This window comes from Chanodichthys erythropterus, chromosome 8, assembly GCF_024489055.1.
Source record: "Chanodichthys erythropterus isolate Z2021 chromosome 8, ASM2448905v1, whole genome shotgun sequence".
Classification (NCBI taxonomy): Eukaryota; Metazoa; Chordata; class Actinopteri; order Cypriniformes; family Xenocyprididae; genus Chanodichthys; species Chanodichthys erythropterus.
In genome coordinates, this window is record NC_090228.1 from 6,219,609 (window position 1) to 6,236,460 (window position 16,852).

General features: G+C 37.0%; 2 protein-coding genes across 2 annotated transcripts; one reads left to right on the forward strand and one right to left on the reverse strand.

Annotated features, from left to right (window-relative positions):
• Positions 1 to 3,023: 3,023 nt before the first annotated feature.
• cdc123 (cell division cycle 123 homolog (S. cerevisiae)) lies at positions 3,024 to 8,862 on the reverse strand. The gene is made up of 13 exons (XM_067390907.1): positions 8,740 to 8,862; positions 8,171 to 8,242; positions 8,011 to 8,074; positions 7,900 to 7,932; positions 7,720 to 7,815; positions 7,527 to 7,633; positions 7,353 to 7,401; positions 5,423 to 5,498; positions 5,172 to 5,294; positions 5,049 to 5,077; positions 4,554 to 4,682; positions 4,297 to 4,434; positions 3,024 to 4,222 (listed from the first exon to the last, which is right to left on the reverse strand). Exons 1-13 carry the CDS (start codon positions 8,811 to 8,813, stop codon positions 4,160 to 4,162), a joined length of 1,053 nt encoding a protein of 350 aa, XP_067247008.1. The 5' UTR covers positions 8,814 to 8,862; the 3' UTR covers positions 3,024 to 4,159.
• A 217-nt stretch (positions 8,863 to 9,079) lies between these two features.
• nudt5 (nudix (nucleoside diphosphate linked moiety X)-type motif 5) lies at positions 9,080 to 16,736 on the forward strand. The gene is made up of 10 exons (XM_067390908.1): positions 9,080 to 9,182; positions 9,319 to 9,403; positions 9,519 to 9,586; positions 14,609 to 14,661; positions 14,759 to 14,866; positions 14,954 to 15,049; positions 15,137 to 15,238; positions 15,325 to 15,333; positions 15,423 to 15,476; positions 16,043 to 16,736. The coding sequence occupies exons 2-10, from the start codon at positions 9,353 to 9,355 to the stop codon at positions 16,150 to 16,152; spliced, it is 651 nt and encodes a 216-aa protein (XP_067247009.1). The 5' UTR covers positions 9,080 to 9,182; positions 9,319 to 9,352; the 3' UTR covers positions 16,153 to 16,736.
• Positions 16,737 to 16,852: the final 116 nt, after the last annotated feature.

A 16,852-nucleotide genomic window follows, 5' to 3' on the forward strand; every position in this document is an offset into this window, starting at 1 on the left:
CGTGACTTTCAGATAGAGAGGGTGAGAGGACGCCAGAGCTTTTATGAGTCACTTGAATAATGTATTTACAGTGACAACCTTTTCAGTATTTTTTCCCCAAAACTAGGCTCGCTCACTCACTGTCCCTCCCCCCAGGAGCTCAAATGTCTATATCACTCATAATACAACAACATTTTAGGGTTAAGAAGCATGTTTGAGACCAGGCCATAAAAGTAGCACTGACAAATGTCTGCTGTGGATGTCAGATTGGCTGCAGACTGTTATCAGTAGTACAGTCAGCGGCGAGGATAGAATGAGGGTGTGTGTGTGTGTGTGTGTGTATCAGTCAGCTCTGTTGCTGTAGTCTCCCGCTCATGAGTATTCCAGCTGCAAACCACTGCAGTTTCTCGGCTCTGGAAAATCTGTCCCTCCCTTTGCATTCTGTCTCTCTCTCTTGTCGTCTTTCGCTCTTTACCAGCTCTGAGTCAGCAAATCTAAGCAGTTTGATCTGACAGTCACCACCCCCTCCCTCTCTAAGATATTTCTTCTCTGAATCCTGTGTCCACTTGTTCACTTGGTTTGTCAGTCATTATGAAACAAATCATGGAACCACAGACAAAAAGTGCTAATAAATACACCCTGTTCATATGCTAGTTAAATTCAAATTAATATCTAATTTGAATGGACTTGTTCATCCCATTAAATACACCAAAATAAGTGAACTTTTTTGGGGAGAAGGAACAATTCAGTTAACCAGCAAAGCTACGATTTCTCTCTCGGGGGATCCCCCCAGTGGTGTAGTCTACGTGATACGCAGGTATATGCCTTATACCTACTAGAAAAGCCATTGTTAGTCAGCTAGAAAAATGAACTCTACAGTGTAAAAAATGACCGTGATTTTTAACAGTAAAAGACTGTAAAAATGCTGTGGTGAAAAACTGTAATAGAAAGTTTCCGTACTATATACGGTGAATAACTGTAATAGATCTAACGGTACATTTAATTTTTACGGTAAAATACCGTTAAATTCACAGTTTTTAGAAGTGAAAAATAACAATTCATTGTAAAATTTACAGTGAAAACCCGTAAATTGACATTCCAACAATTCCCTGCGTGACACTTTACATTTGATATATTTTCGTTGAAATAACTCTGTTTCTTCTTAGTTTTTCTCATTTTTTTCTAATCAGTTATGTACATTAGGGTTTTATGTTACATCTAATGTTGTTAAATTAATGTTTATTGCATTTTTAAAATTTCATGCATTTTACCATGATGGTGTTTAGTGTGTGTGTGAATGACTATATGTTAGTGTTGTCCTTCTCAGCTTGTGGAAATCTGCTTGTGATGAACTTTGATTCATCATGTGACTCTCATCACCACTGTGTTTGGTGACTGTCAGTGTATTATAAAGGTACAAAACAGATATTAATACTTCATTAGGTTGGTAAATTAACATTATATCAGTTAATGAAATACGTTATTTTACGTTATTAAATTTAACAGATTTTTTTTTTTTTTACGTCGCTACTGTATTTTTTACGGTAAAGTTTTGGCAACCACAGCTGCCGCTTTTTTACTGTAATTTTGCTGGGATTTTTTTTTTACAGTGTAGAGAGGAGCATTTAGCTAAATGTATGCACCATATTACATATAAATTATATTTAAAGTTCTTTAATAGCCTATATAATGCATGTTTGAACAAATCCATCAAGTTGACGGCCACCATTTAAATGTTTATACTTAAAAGAATTTGGGTAGAAAAAAATTTCAAGATAGTAAGCCTATTATAACTTTATTATTATAAAAATTTACTTAAGTATAATTTAAGTTTGTATACAAATTTGGTTCATTTTAACCTTCAATATTAATGTAGTACTGATTTCCATGTGTTTTATACAGCATTAGTTGAGAGATTTTTTTTTCTTGAGAAGATTTGCCATGTACTGTCGCCTACCTGATATACAGTATATTGAAAATAACTGATATTGACTCGAATTGCGAGCTTGTGAATCGAAATGCATAACTATGATGACAGACTGGCAGAAAATGGTACAAACAGGGTGATATTGTGACATACTGGTACGCCTCGTCTTTCCATTATTGTTAATAATAGTTGCAACTTGCATTCTTAAAAGTGCATTGAAAATTGGCAGCTGATAAAACCTATGATCCAGGGACCATATTCATATCATATCTAAGGCTAAATGTACATCTTAACTGGCTGAGTTAGATGGTGATTGACATTAAACAGTAGAAAATCAGTCCAGTCTCTCCAGCTGTAAATGTCATTGGCTGTTAAAGACTTGTGTTGCTTATAATAAATTGACATGTTGAGAACAAACACATAAGCATTGTTTCATAATTCTCTCAATTACATGTAGCTTAGATCAGATGCATACTATATGCATTAGTGAGTGTGGTGGTGCTTATGGGATGTCGCTCTGGGACTGGTGATTATGAGGCTGGGAGGGAAAAATCACACTATACTCACTACAAAAAAGTAGACTACAGACCCCTCAACCCACAGAACGCGCTCGCTGGGGCCCTTCCCAGAGATTTGCTTAGGCACCCCAATAACCTAAACACGCCCCTGCAGTTAACAATAAGGTTTAATTAGTTAACATTAGGTGTCATACAAGGATTTAGGTTAATGTTATTAATTTAGGCATATAATTATGGCCTAACATAGATTAAACCGCATCAATATATGAGGAAAATATTTTACTACTGGTTTTATTTTAGGCTGCAAAAAATGCATAGAAAAACAAAAAGCCAACAGCAAAAAACATACATTGACTACAACATAATCAGTTATTAATATTTTGTTGGTTCTCGCTTGTTTTTGCATGTGTTCATAATTTCTTTGTATGAATCCAAGCACATATATGCACGCTTACAAAATCTCTAACAATTTTTTTAATTATATATATATATATATATATATATATATATATATATATATATATATATATATAGACACACACACAAACACACATATATATATTTGAATAAAGGGTGTACATTTTTCTAGGCTGGTCATCACTTTTGGACACTTCTGTAAATTCACTAATGTTAAAAATGAATAAGTATGTATAAATTAACATTAACCCACATGCTACAACAGTTTTGTTCATTATTTCATATTAGCTTTAGCAATTGCATCAACTAATGTTAACATATAGAACCGTATTGTAAAGTGTTAACAAATACTGCATTCCTATAATACATTTTCAAAACTGTAATTAACAGGGTTCCAAAACCTTTTGACCAATTAATTTCCATGTCTTTTCAATTAATTTTTCAGTCTCTTATGATTACTAGAAAAGGATTTTGAAAATCATTTTATCGAGATTGCAATAACACAAAACAATTTCTATCTAGCTGCTGAAATATTTTAGGGCCAAACAGAAAACAGCTGAACTAGAAAAATATCTATGCACACAAATGTCCACGCCATTGGAAAATTTTATTACATTTCATGAGTTTTCATGGCCTGGAAACACTTACAGTTTCCTTACATATGTTGCATGTACTTACTGTAGTCATAACAGTATATTATGCATGATTACATGCAACTAACCCTAAACCAAACCAAACCATAACCCTATAGTAAGTACATGTTGTTAAGTAATACTACTCAGCAGTTAAATGGGGGCAACTTAAAATATACATAAATCAAAAGTTACTTTGCAATTCCTGCACACCAGTTATTTGGTATTTAGCGCCCCCACATGGATACAAAAAAAATAAATAAAATAAATCAGTCTACAACACAAATCCAGTTTGGTCAATTTGTAAATTGCAACATATCATGAACACAGAAGCTTTTTTAATTATTATACATTTTTTATTTCTTCATAACAGTTTTAAAACTATTGCACTTTGAATTTGTAATGTGTGTGAGCACTATTGCAGATAGAAAGCATAAAAATGTCTTCTGCGATACAGAAGCGTGTATAAGTCTGTTAAACATTTGACGGGGACTTCCCAGGTCAGCACCCATCACATTATATACAGTAATGACACCTTCCTACAAAGTTTGGTACCTCAATTTAATCTTAAGCCTGAAGTAGATAATCAAAATCTTCCAGTTCACTTGAAAAATACAGACAGGTCTATTCAAGCAGAGTTGGAAGTAAACTGCAGGAAGGCAGCACTGACACCCAGCTCCTCCGGTTTACAACAGAGGCCCCTCCCCTTCTGCGTCAGACTCCTCCTCCTCCTCCTGCTGACCCCTCTTCTGTAAATACAGAAAATCAGACCACATTCTGCTGCATGAATGAAGCCAAGTCTGTTTATCCTCATTTCACTCACCAGCTTAAGAAAATCAATGAGTTTATAGGCATCTTCCCCTGTGGTCAGGTCCATGAAGTCTCGTGGGATTCTGTAGGACAGACATGGGCTGGGCTGCACCGTGACCTCACTGGTGGTTTGTCGAAATGCAGGACCGTCCTAATAAAATACGGTATGCATGCTATTAATAGTATTTAGTATATAGTATATATTTAAAATACTTGCAGTGAAATACAGGGTTTGATGTATAATGTGCACCATTTTCGTGTATAAACTACCTGCTGTGTTGTGTCCTCTTGCGTCTGATTGGCTGTGAGATTTTTGCCAGATGTTAGCTCCTCCCATGTGAAAAGCAAAGAGTCTGTGACTTCACCAAACGGGTTGAAGTCAATCAACCACACGCGTCCCTTTAGAAAAACAAACTTTTTTATGCTATTTTTCAAGAAAGCTGAACATTTACAAAAAGCATAATAGGTCCTCTTGAACAAACAACAGGCTTGTTTCTGACTTTATATCACACAATTCTGGGAAAAAGTCTGAATTTTGAGATAAAAAGTCACAATTACCTTTTTAAGTTTTTATTTCATAGCAGAAACAAGCTTCAATTGGAATTACATTTAAGAAACCATTTATTTTTAAAATTCTGATAACTTTTTTTTTTTTCCACTAGATTGATAAATGCTGATGAACACTAAACTTCAGACTAAAATCATACATTGCTATACAGTAAATTACACATTTTATTGTAAAATTTGCATTTATAAAAACCTTACCGAGCTGTCTCTGTAAACATCCAGGACAACTGAAAAAAAGAGAATATTGTTTAATGCACATAGGTACAGTAACTTTAAAATAAAATAAGACGCATATTTTCTCCTCCGCATTGATACACTTACAGTCCTCATCTGGGAACTGGTATTGGATGTGGTCTCTGAAGAACTGCAGTATAGAGGAAGAGATGCTGGCCTCTTGTTTGGCGATGTGCTGATAATGCTGTGTGTAATCTCTCTGACAGATCGCTAAAAAACAAACCTGATCTCAGTATGAAGATTATCACATGCTACATTATACAGTACATTCAATTAAAAGCACTGCATTCAAAACAGAATATTCACATATTAGTATAATAAATGCAGATTGTTCATACCAATTAGTTTATTCTCTTTCACAAAGCAACGGAATTCTCCTCCTGGAATGAGCTCGCTCCATTTTCTCAACACCAACTGCACAAAATGAGTCCCACATGAAAATTATTTATTATTTAATAATGTTTATTTAAAAGATATTTAAGGGTTATTCATTGGGTTTAGGGCTGTCAAACGATTAATCGCATACAAAATAAAAGTTTGAGTTTGCATAATATATGTGTGAGTACTGTGTGTAATTAATATGCATATATAAATACACACAAATTAATGTATATATTAAGAGAAATATGTTATTTATGTACAAAATATTTGTATTTATATATAATATAAATTATATACAAATATAAATAAATACATATACTTGTGAATATTTCTCAAATATATACAATGTGTTTGTATTTATATGTACATAATAATTACACACAGTACGCCCACATATATTAGGCAAACTTAAACTTTTAGTTTGTATGCGATTAATCGCGATTAATCGTTTGACAGCCCTAATCGGGTTTCATTATAATATAATAATATAATATAAATATAATTAATGCTGTTAAACGTTTAATCACATCCAAAATAAAAGTTTGTTTACATAATATGTGTGTACTGTATATTTATGTATATATAAATACACACATACAGTACAGTCCAAAAGTTTGGAACCACTAAGATTTTTAATGTTTTTAAAAGAAGTTTCGTCTGCTCACCAAGGCTACATTTATTTAATTAAAAATACAGTAAAAACAGTAATATTGTGAAATATTATTACAATTTAAAATAACTGTGTACTATTTAAATATATTTGACAAAATAATTTATTCCTGTGATGCAAAGCTGAATTTTCAGCATCATTACTCCAGTCTTCAGTGTCACATGATCCTTCAGAAATCATTCTAATATGCTGATCTGCTGCTCAAGAAACATTTAATGTGTACAATTGTACAATATATTTGTGTATAATATTTTTTCAGGATTATTTGATGAATAAAAAGTTCAAAAGAACAGTGTTTATCTGAAATCTAATCTTTTGTAACATTATAAATGTCTTTACTGCCACTTTTGATTGATTTAATGCATCCTTGCTGAATAAAAGTATTCATTTCTTTAATGTCTTTTCAAAAAAATAAAAATAAAAATTCTTACTGACCCCAAACTTTTGAACGGTAGTGTATAATGCTACAGAAGCTTTGTATTTCAGATAAATGCTGTTCTTTTGAACGTTCTATTCATCAAGGAATCCTGAAAAAAAAAGTACACAACTGTTTTCAACATTGAAAATAATCATAAATGTTTATTGAGCAGCAGATCAGCATATTAGAATGATTTCTGAAGGATCATGTGACACTGAAGACTGGAGTAGCGATGCTGAAAATTCAGCTTTGCATCACAGGAATAAATTACTTTGTCAAATATATTTAAATAGTACACAGTTATTTTAAATTGTAATAATATTTCACAATATTACTGTTTTTTACTGTATTTTTAATTAAATAAATGTAGCCTTGGTGAGCAGACGAAACTTCTTTTAAAAACATTAAAAATCTTAGTGGTTCCAAACTTTTGGACTGTACTGTATATGTATATATTTAAGTATATATTTATATATGTTACATATATACATAATAAATATACACAGTACTACACACATTATGTAAGCAAACTTTTATTTTGTATGTGATTAATCATGATTAATCATTTGACAGCACTAAAATATAATATAAAGTAATATATTACTTTATATTATATTATATTACTTTATAATATAATATAATATAATATAATATAATATAATATAATATAATATAATATAATATAATATAATATAATATAATATAATATAATATAATAATAGTGTGCTATGGAACAAAAATATCTAAATGGTACATACTGAAAAAAGTATGTTTGGCTGCTTTATTGTGTTTTCTGTACCTCATAGTTTATGGTTGGGTCTGGAGAATCATCACTACAATGGAGAAATCTGCCAACGAAGGTACAAAATTATTACTTCAACCAACCAGCTTTCTTCAATTTCTTGAGAAGAAAAATCAAATCACATGGAGCTTGATGGGAACTGGCCTTTATGAACCTGTGCGAGACACTTACGGCTGTGTGAGGTCATGCGTGATGAAATCTGAACTTTTGAAAAGGAGGAAGATGTCGCTTAGACTCTGACACTGCAAGGAACTGTTCAGGGCAATCCAGTTAGCATCCTGAGAGGAAGACAGAAAGATGAAGAGTATTGCGAGTGCAATACATTCATGTGTATGAAATGCAATTGGGATTAAAATCATCTCACCCGTGGGGCGCTCCAGTTCAGTTTTGGGAAGACGCATCCGCCCAGAACATTTATTGCCTCCTGCACCTTTACATTGAACTCTGGGAATTCTGGGGCCTGCGGAAGATACGCACAATTTAGTAATTGCACAAATATATCAGATCAGCTCGGCTTTGATTGGCTGAGAGGAGTGAGACGCACCGTAACTGTTGTTGTAGTTTCATCATCAGTCCACTGGAATACAAAAGCACCAGATCAGGAGTTGTATATTAGATATCTAAATGTACTTGTATTTCACACAGCCACACTTACCTGAATGTCCTCCTCATCCGAGTCACTGTTATTGGCAGCCTGCGTTTGCAAATTGTTGTTCTCACTACAAATAGAGACAATGAGACATCCTTTAACCAGGCAAGAACAGAAACTGTCACAATATAGTTTGTTCAATACCAAACCGTTGCCCAAATCTCACCTGCCAGAAACCACAAGTGTCCCATCATCTAATAAGTAATCAATTACATTTTGAGGTATAGGCAGAATCAAGCTGGAAAAAAGAAAATAACCAGCATTAATATCTACTTAATTACAACAGCACATTAACCAAAAACATTAGTATATAAACTCAAAAGGTTCAACATTATTTTAAGCTTTGTTATAGTACATAGTTTACACACACACACAGAAATAGAGAGTGAGAGAGCTTTGGCAATATTGTATTATTTACATTCATGCAAATAAAGCAATTTTGAACTGATTTTAAAAAATCGAGTACAGTAATGGGATCTACTATGTTATTTTGATATAATTTCATGTTCAAATACAATGGTAGTTGTCTGAAAACAAAACAAAACATGGCAGTACTAATATGCATATCCAAAAATATCGTCCAAAAACATGGTAGCACCATGGTAAATGTCCATGGCTGCATCATAGTACCATAAACTGTACTTTTTACTACAACGCACGACGTTTGGACTCTTTCTGAGTTTCCCGGTGAGCCCCGATCATTATATACGATCACACTGTAAATAACTCTCTTACCTCTTAATAGTGTGTTTCTTGAATAAAGGATACCAAACAGAAAACTGACAGTTTACAACCTGCTCCTTCTTCATGCTGCCTGAAACTACACTGATAATCTGCGCAACCTCAAAAACATCCCGGCATAACGATAGTACTAGTAACTACAGTTCCGCATTTATAACCGTGCTTTGTTTTGTAACGATTCTGTATTTTTAATACTTTAAGGGACGTTTTATGTTCAGTTATATTTGTTGTTTTTGACTATCAGTGGCCAGGTTGATAACATAATGTATACAACGATAACATGATGCAATGTACAAGAGGAGGACCTGTTTTATCTGCACACACGCGGGCAGATGTTTACTGAACACGTGACTATATGTAAGAAAACTCACTAAACATCCATCACTTTCTCGGGCTAGGTCACTGTGATCTATTTGACATTCTCTTGGATTTTTCTGGTACGTTCCCGCTAATTCAAACGACTTAAACAGATCTCTCGTTACCTTTTTTTGTGTATTAACTAGTTGAAATAGACTGTGTGGTCATCATGACAACATCATGCGACCTGTAACTTAATTTCTGTTGCACATGCAGAATTACTGTAGCTGTTCCAGAATCACTGATCAAGATGAGCTCTCCACAGAAAGCCACTACTGAACCTCATGTGATCAAAGAGGAGGTAAGAGTCTGTCTTAAATGCTTAGTAAAATAAACATGTTACATTTTGTCATCATGTAAATATCCACATATTGTTACAAAGTGCTCTTTAACATTAAAATGTGTGTTCTTGTTAGCTGATAGCAAGTGGAAAGTGGGTGAAGCTTGAGAAGACCACATATGTGGATCCCTCTGGAAGCACCAGGTATTGATCTGTGATTGTGTGTAAATGATGTGTGACCTCTGGACTGAGTGGACATGATGATACTCTCACTGATTATTTACAGTTAGATAGATAGGGAGGGAGGTTGGTACAGTAGGCAGGATAGATAAATAATTGGAATCATCTTAATATTTAAATACAGAATATTTAATATATAAACAGATTATATATCTATCTGTTAGTTTGTTTGTCTATCTATCTATCCATCCATCTGACTATTTGTCTGTCTGTCTGTCTATCCATCCGACCATCTGTCTGTCCGTCTGTCTGTCTATCCATCCGACTGTCTGTCTATCTGTCTGTCTATCTATCTGACTATCTGCCTGTCTGTCTGTCTGTCTGTCTATCTATCAGACTGTCTGTCTGTCTGTCTATCCATCCGACTATCTGTCTGTCTATCTATCCATCAGACTGTCTGTCTGTCTGTCTGTCTATCTATCCATCCGACTATCTGTCTGTCTATCTATCCATCCGACTGTCTGTCTGTCTGTCTGTCTATCTATCCATCCGACTATCTGTCTGTCTATCTATCTATCCATCCGACTGTCTGTCTATCCATCCGACTATCTGTCTGTCTATCTATCCATCCGACTGTCTGTCTATCCATCCGACTATCTGTCTGTCTGTCTATCCATCCGACTATCTGTCTGTCTATCTATCCATCCGACTGTCTGTCTATCCATCCGACTATCTGTCTGTCTGTCTGTCTGTCTATCCATCCGACTATCTGTCTGTCTATCTATCCATCCGACTCTGTCTGTCTGTCTGTCTGTCTATCTATCCATCCATCCGACTGTCTGTCTGTCTGTCTATCCATCCGACTGTCTGTCTGTCTATCCATCCGACTATCTGTCTGTCTGTCTGTCTATCCATCCGATTATCTGTCTGTCTGTCTATCTATCCATCCAACTATCTGTCTGTCTATCTATCCATCCGACTGTCTGTCTGTCTGTCTGTCTGTCTATCCATCCGACTATCTGTCTGTCTGTCTGTCTATCCATCCGATTATCTGTCTGTCTGTCTATCTATCCATCCAACTATCTGTCTGTCTATCTATCCATCCGACTGTCTGTCTGTCTGTCTGTCTGTCTGTCTGTCTATCCATCCGGCTATCTGTCTGTCTGTCTGTCTATCCATCCGATTATCTGTCTGTCTGTCTGTCTATCCACCTGACTGTCTGTCTATCTATCCATCCGACTCTGTCTGTCTGTCTGTCTGTCTATCTATCCATCCGACTGTCTGTCTGTCTGTCTATCCATCCGACTATCTGTCTGTCTATCTATCCATCCGACTCTGTCTGTCTGTCTGTCTATCTATCCATCTGACTGTCTGTCTGTCTATCCATCCAACTGTCTGTCTGTCTGTCTATCCATCCGACTATCTGTCTGTCTATCTATCCATCCGACTGTCTGTCTGTCTCTCTATCTATCCATCCGACTGTCTGTCTATCTATCCATCCGACTGTCTGTCTATCTATCCATCCAACTGTCTGTCTGTCTATCTATCCATCCGACTATCTGTCTGTCTATCTATCCATCCGACTGTCTGTCTGTCTCTCTATCTATCCATCCGACTGTCTGTCTATCTATCTATCCGACTGTCTGTCTATCTATCCATCCGACTGTCTGTCTGTCTATCTATCCATCCGACTATCTGTCTGTCTGTCCGACTGTCTGTCTATCCATCCAATTATCTGTCTGTCTGTCTATCTATCCATCTGACTCTGTCTGTCTGTCTATCTATCCATCCGACTGTCTGTCTGTCTATCCATCCGACTATCTGTCTGTCTGTCTGTCTATCCATCCGACTATCTGTCTGTCTGTCTGTCTGTCTATCTATCCATCCAACTCTGTCTGTCTGTCTATCTATCCATCCAACTGTCTGTCTGTCTGTCTGTCTGTCTATCCATCCGACTATCTGTCTGTCTGTCTGTCTATCCATCCGATTATCTGTCTGTCTGTCTGTCTATCCACCTGACTGTCTGTCTATCTATCCATCCGACTCTGTCTGTCTGTCTGTCTATCTATCCATCCGACTGTCTGTCTGTCTATCCATCTGACTATCTGTCTGTCTATCTATCCATCCGACTCTGTCTGTCTGTCTGTTTATCTATCCATCCGACTGTCTGTCTGTCTGTCTATCTATCCATCCGACTGTCTGTCTGTCTGTCTATCCATCCGACTATCTGTCTGTCTGTCTATCCATCCGATTATCTGTCTGTCTGTCTATCTATCCATCCGACTCTGTCTGTCTGTCTGTCTATCTATCCATCCGACTGTCTGTCTGTCTGTCTATCCATCCGACTATCTGTCTGTCTGTCTGTCTGTCTATCCATCCGACTATCTGTCTGTCTGTCTGTCTGTCTATCTATCCACCCGACTGTCTGTCTGTCTGTCTATCCATCCGACTATCTGTCTATCTATCCATCCGACTCTGTCTGTCTGTCTGTCTGTCTGTCTATCTATCCATCCGACTATCTGTCTGTCCGACTGTCTGTCTATCTATCCATCCGACTATCTGTCTGTCTATCTATCCATCCGACTATCTGTCTGTCTGTCCGACTGTCTATCTATCCATCCGACTATCTGTCTGTCTGTCCAACTGTCTGTCTGTCTGACTGTCTGTCTGACTATCTATCATCCGACTATCTGTCTGTCTGTCTATCTATCCATCCGACTGTCTGTCTGTCCGACTGTCTGTCTATCTATCCATCCGACTATCTGTCTGTCTGTCTGTCTGTCTGTCCGTCTGTCTGTCTGTCTGTCTGTCTGTCTATCTATCCATCCGACTATCTGTCTATCTATCCATCCAACTCTGTCTGTCTGTCTGTCTATCTATCCATCCGACTGTCTGTCTGTCTGTCTATCCATCTGACTATCTGTCTGTCTGTCTGTCTATCTATCCATCCGACTATCTGTCTGTCTGTCTATCTATCATCCGACTATCTGTCTGTCTGTCTGTCTGTCTATCCATCCGACTATCTGTCTGTCTGTCCGACTGTCTGTCTATCTATCCATCCGACTATCTGTCTGTCTATCTATCCATCCGACTGTCTGTCTGTCTGTCCGTCTGTCTGTCTGTCTGGTTGTCTATCTATCCATCCGACTGTCTGTCTGTCTGTCTGTGGATGGATAGACAGACAGACAGACAGACAGTCGGATGGATAGATAGACAGACAGACAGACAGAGTCAGATGGATAGTGTGACGAGCAGGGCGGGCGAGAGCCGTGAGGGAACGGCGCGAGGCCGGTGACGCGAGTGATAACGAGCATCACCTGCGAGGCGTGCCGGCCTCAAGTCTCTCACGGAGGAGCTGACAAATACTTGACAAATGAGAATCCGACTATCTGTCTGTCTATCTATCCATCCCACTGTCTGTCTGTCTGTCTATCCATCTGACTATCTGTCTGTCTATCTATCCATCCGACTCTGTCTGTCTGTCTGTCTATCTATCCATCCGACTGTCTGTCTGTCTGTCTATCTATCCATCCGACTGTCTGTCTGTCTGTCTGTCTATCCATCCGACTATCTGTCTGTCTATCTATCCATCCATCCGACTCTGTCTGTCTGTCTGTCTATCTATCCATCCGACTATCTGTCTGTCTGTCTGTCTGTCTATCCATCCGATTATCTGTCTGTCTGTCTATCTATCCACCCGACTGTCTGTCTGTCTGTCTATCCATCCGACTATCTGTCTGTCTATCTATCCATCCGACTCTGTCTGTCTGTCTGTCTGTCTGTCTATCTATCCATCCGACTATCTGTCTGTCCGACTGTCTGTCTATCTATCCATCCGACTATCTGTCTGTCTATCTATCCATCCGACTATCTGTCTGTCTGTCCGACTGTCTATCTATCCATCCGACTATCTGTCTGTCCAACTGTCTGTCTGTCTGACTGTCTGTCTGTCTCTCTATCTATCCATCCGACTGTCTGTCTATCTATCCATCCGACTGTCTGTCTGTCTGTCAATCTATCATCCGACTATCTGTCTGTCTGTCTGTCTGTCTATCTATCCATCCGACTATCTGTCTGTCTGTCCGACTGTCTGTCTATCTATCCATCCGACTATCTGTCTGTCTGTCTGTCTATCCATCCGACTATCTGTCTGTCTATCTATCCATCCGACTCTGTCTGTCTGTCTGTCTGTCTGTCTATCCATCCGACTGTCTGTCTGTCTGTCTGTCTATCCATCCGACTGTCTGTCTGTCTCTGTCTATCTATCCATCCGACTGTCTGTCTGTCTATCTATCCATCTTACTATCTGTCTGTCTGTCTATCTATCCATCCGACTATCTGTCTGTCTGTCCGACTGTCTGTCTATCTATCCATCCGACTATCTGTCTGTCTGTCTATCTATCCATCCGACTATCTGTCTGTCTGTCCGTCTGTCTGTCTATCTATCCATCCGACTATCTGTCTGTCTGTCTATCTATCCATCCGACTATCTGTCTGTCTGTCTATCCATCCGACTGTCTGTCTGTCTCTGTCTATCTATCCATCCGACTGTCTGTCTGTCTATCTATCCATCTTACTATCTGTCTGTCTGTCTATCTATCCATCCGACTATCTGTCTGTCTGTCCGACTGTCTGTCTATCTATCCATCCGACTGTCTGTCTGTCTGTCCGTCTGTCTGTCTATCTATCCATCCGACTATCTGTCTGTCTGTCTGTCTGTCTATCCATCCGACTATCTGTCTGTCTATCTATCCATCCGACTCTGTCTGTCTGTCTGTCTGTCTATCCATCCGACTGTCTGTCTGTCTCTGTCTATCTATCCATCCGACTGTCTGTCTGTCTATCTATCCATCTTACTATCTGTCTGTCTGTCTATCTATCCAGCTGACTATCTGTCTGTCTGTCTGTCCAACTGTCTGTCTGAATATCTTTCTGTCTATATATCTTATATACTGTATCTTTAATATAAATAAACAGAGAGATAGACATACAGACAGACAGACAGACACTTAACTGGAATATCTTTATGGATCTTTGTCCCCTCAGAACATGGGAAACCACAAAGAGAACAACCCGAGTCGCTGACAGCGCAGCTGATGGTGTGTGTGCTTCCAAACACTCTCACACACTTTCATTTGGAACTTTGTTCATGCTTTAATGCTCTATTAATATTAATAAGATTGAACTGATCTTAAGGTGTGGGAATCATAGCCCTTCTGAAGCGGACCCTACATAAAGACTGTGTCGTCATGGTGAAGCAGTTTCGACCACCCTTGGGATGCAACGTACTGGAGTTTCCTGCAGGTCAGTCTGCTTTAGGATCGTACAACATATAAAAGTTCTTAAAAAATAAAATATGCATTGATTATTTGCTCTGTATGAATATTTCAGGCCTGATAGATGACAATGAGAATGCTGAAATGGCTGCTTTGAGAGAACTAAAGGAGGAAACGGGTTACAAAGGGGAGGTAGTTGGCATCACCCCAGGTACAACTGCTGTAATGTGTCTGTATACTTGACAAAATATTTATAACTTACATATTTTAATATCTCATCGCATTTTCTGTGTTTTAGTCACATGTTTAGACCCGGGTTTGTCTAACTGCACCACACAGATCGTGATGGTACATATTAATGGAGATGACATTGAAAATATAAACCCCACTCAGCAACTGGGTGAGTGACCGATCATTTACTATGATTTGTGTTTTAAATGAATGCAGAACAATTCATGCTTTTTTTTTTTTTTTTGTCTCCAACAGGTGATGGAGGTATGTATTTGTTTTCCAGTAAAAATAAGTTATATTGATAATATTTAGATTTATTTATTTTTTTTCTGAAACCATATTTTGTCTCTCAGAATTTGTGGAGGTTATTCTTCTACCTCTGGATGAATTTCAGCAAAAAATCGATGGTGAGAAATGCATAAATCTTTAGTTTATAATTATGTCCATTGGTTATAAATAACTGTATTGCTAAATAAGAAGTTCATACTTACACTGGTGGTCAGAAGTTTGCAATAATTATGATTTTCTTTTTTCTTTTCTTTTTTAAGTCTCTAATGCTCACTAAGAATCATCAAAAATACAGTAAAAACAGTAATATGCAAAATATTATTACAATTTAAAATAAGTTTTCTATTTGAATATATTTTAAAATTTTATTATTTCATGTGATGATTTCTGAAGGATCATGTGACACTGAAGACTGGAGTAATGATGCTGAAAATTCAACTTTACCATCACGGAAATAAATTCTATTTCAAAATATATTCAAATAGAAAACAGTTATTTTCAAATGTAATGATATTACTATTTTACTGTATTTTTTGATCAAATAAATTCAGCCTTGGCAAGCATAAGAGAGTTACTTAAAATAAATCATTGACCAGCAGTGTAAATATTTATTCAGTATTCATTTTGTATGATTTACACTCAGTTTGTTAGGTTTTGCTTTGACAGTTTTTGTTTTTTTTAATAGATTTACTGCAAAAAGAGAAAATCATTGTAGACTCCAAGGTGTACATCTATGCTATGGGGATGTCGCAGGCCTTCTTTAAGCCCAGAGAGTTGCCTGTGCTGAAGCAGTGAAGCTGACTGCACAGATCTCTCCTCTGGAACACACTACAGGCCGACAGCAGGCACAGCTTCTGTGCTGGTAGATACGGTTGTGAGCTCATCAGTATTGACCATTGCCTTAGAGTTTTACCACGATTGCCTGAACATTCCTAATATACTAACAGTACTTAATTAACAGGTATTCAGTGTTTGCACTGTTTTACAATTCCAGATTAAATAGGATTCACCAAATTTAACTAAAAGTTCTGGCAGCTAGAACTGAGTTTTTTCAGTACACCCTGTAATAACAAAAGAAAACCACAAAACAAAATAATTGTTATATTCATAGGTCATTCAGTAAGTGTCATAGAAAGACTTCTTAAGGTACTTTCATATTCAGATCTTAGCATAAATCTCATAAAACTGACCCCAAAATTGTGTTTTTGATTTACTGTATTTATGTTTTCATATAATGTCAGTAGCAATAAATATTGTGTATGCACTTTTCTACAGGGCTGTATTGATTGTAAATCATTCTAAAACATTACAGTTTGTACTGGAAGATGCATATGCAATGCTGTGTACATTAATAACTATTAAATTTTATCTAATAAATTTCCCAGTTTAGATTTTGCATATGTGTGTGGTTTTATGTCTCTAATTTGTTATTCTTTCTTATCATTCTTCCTATATGTGTGTGTGTGCACATATTTACTGAGAGTAATTCAAATAA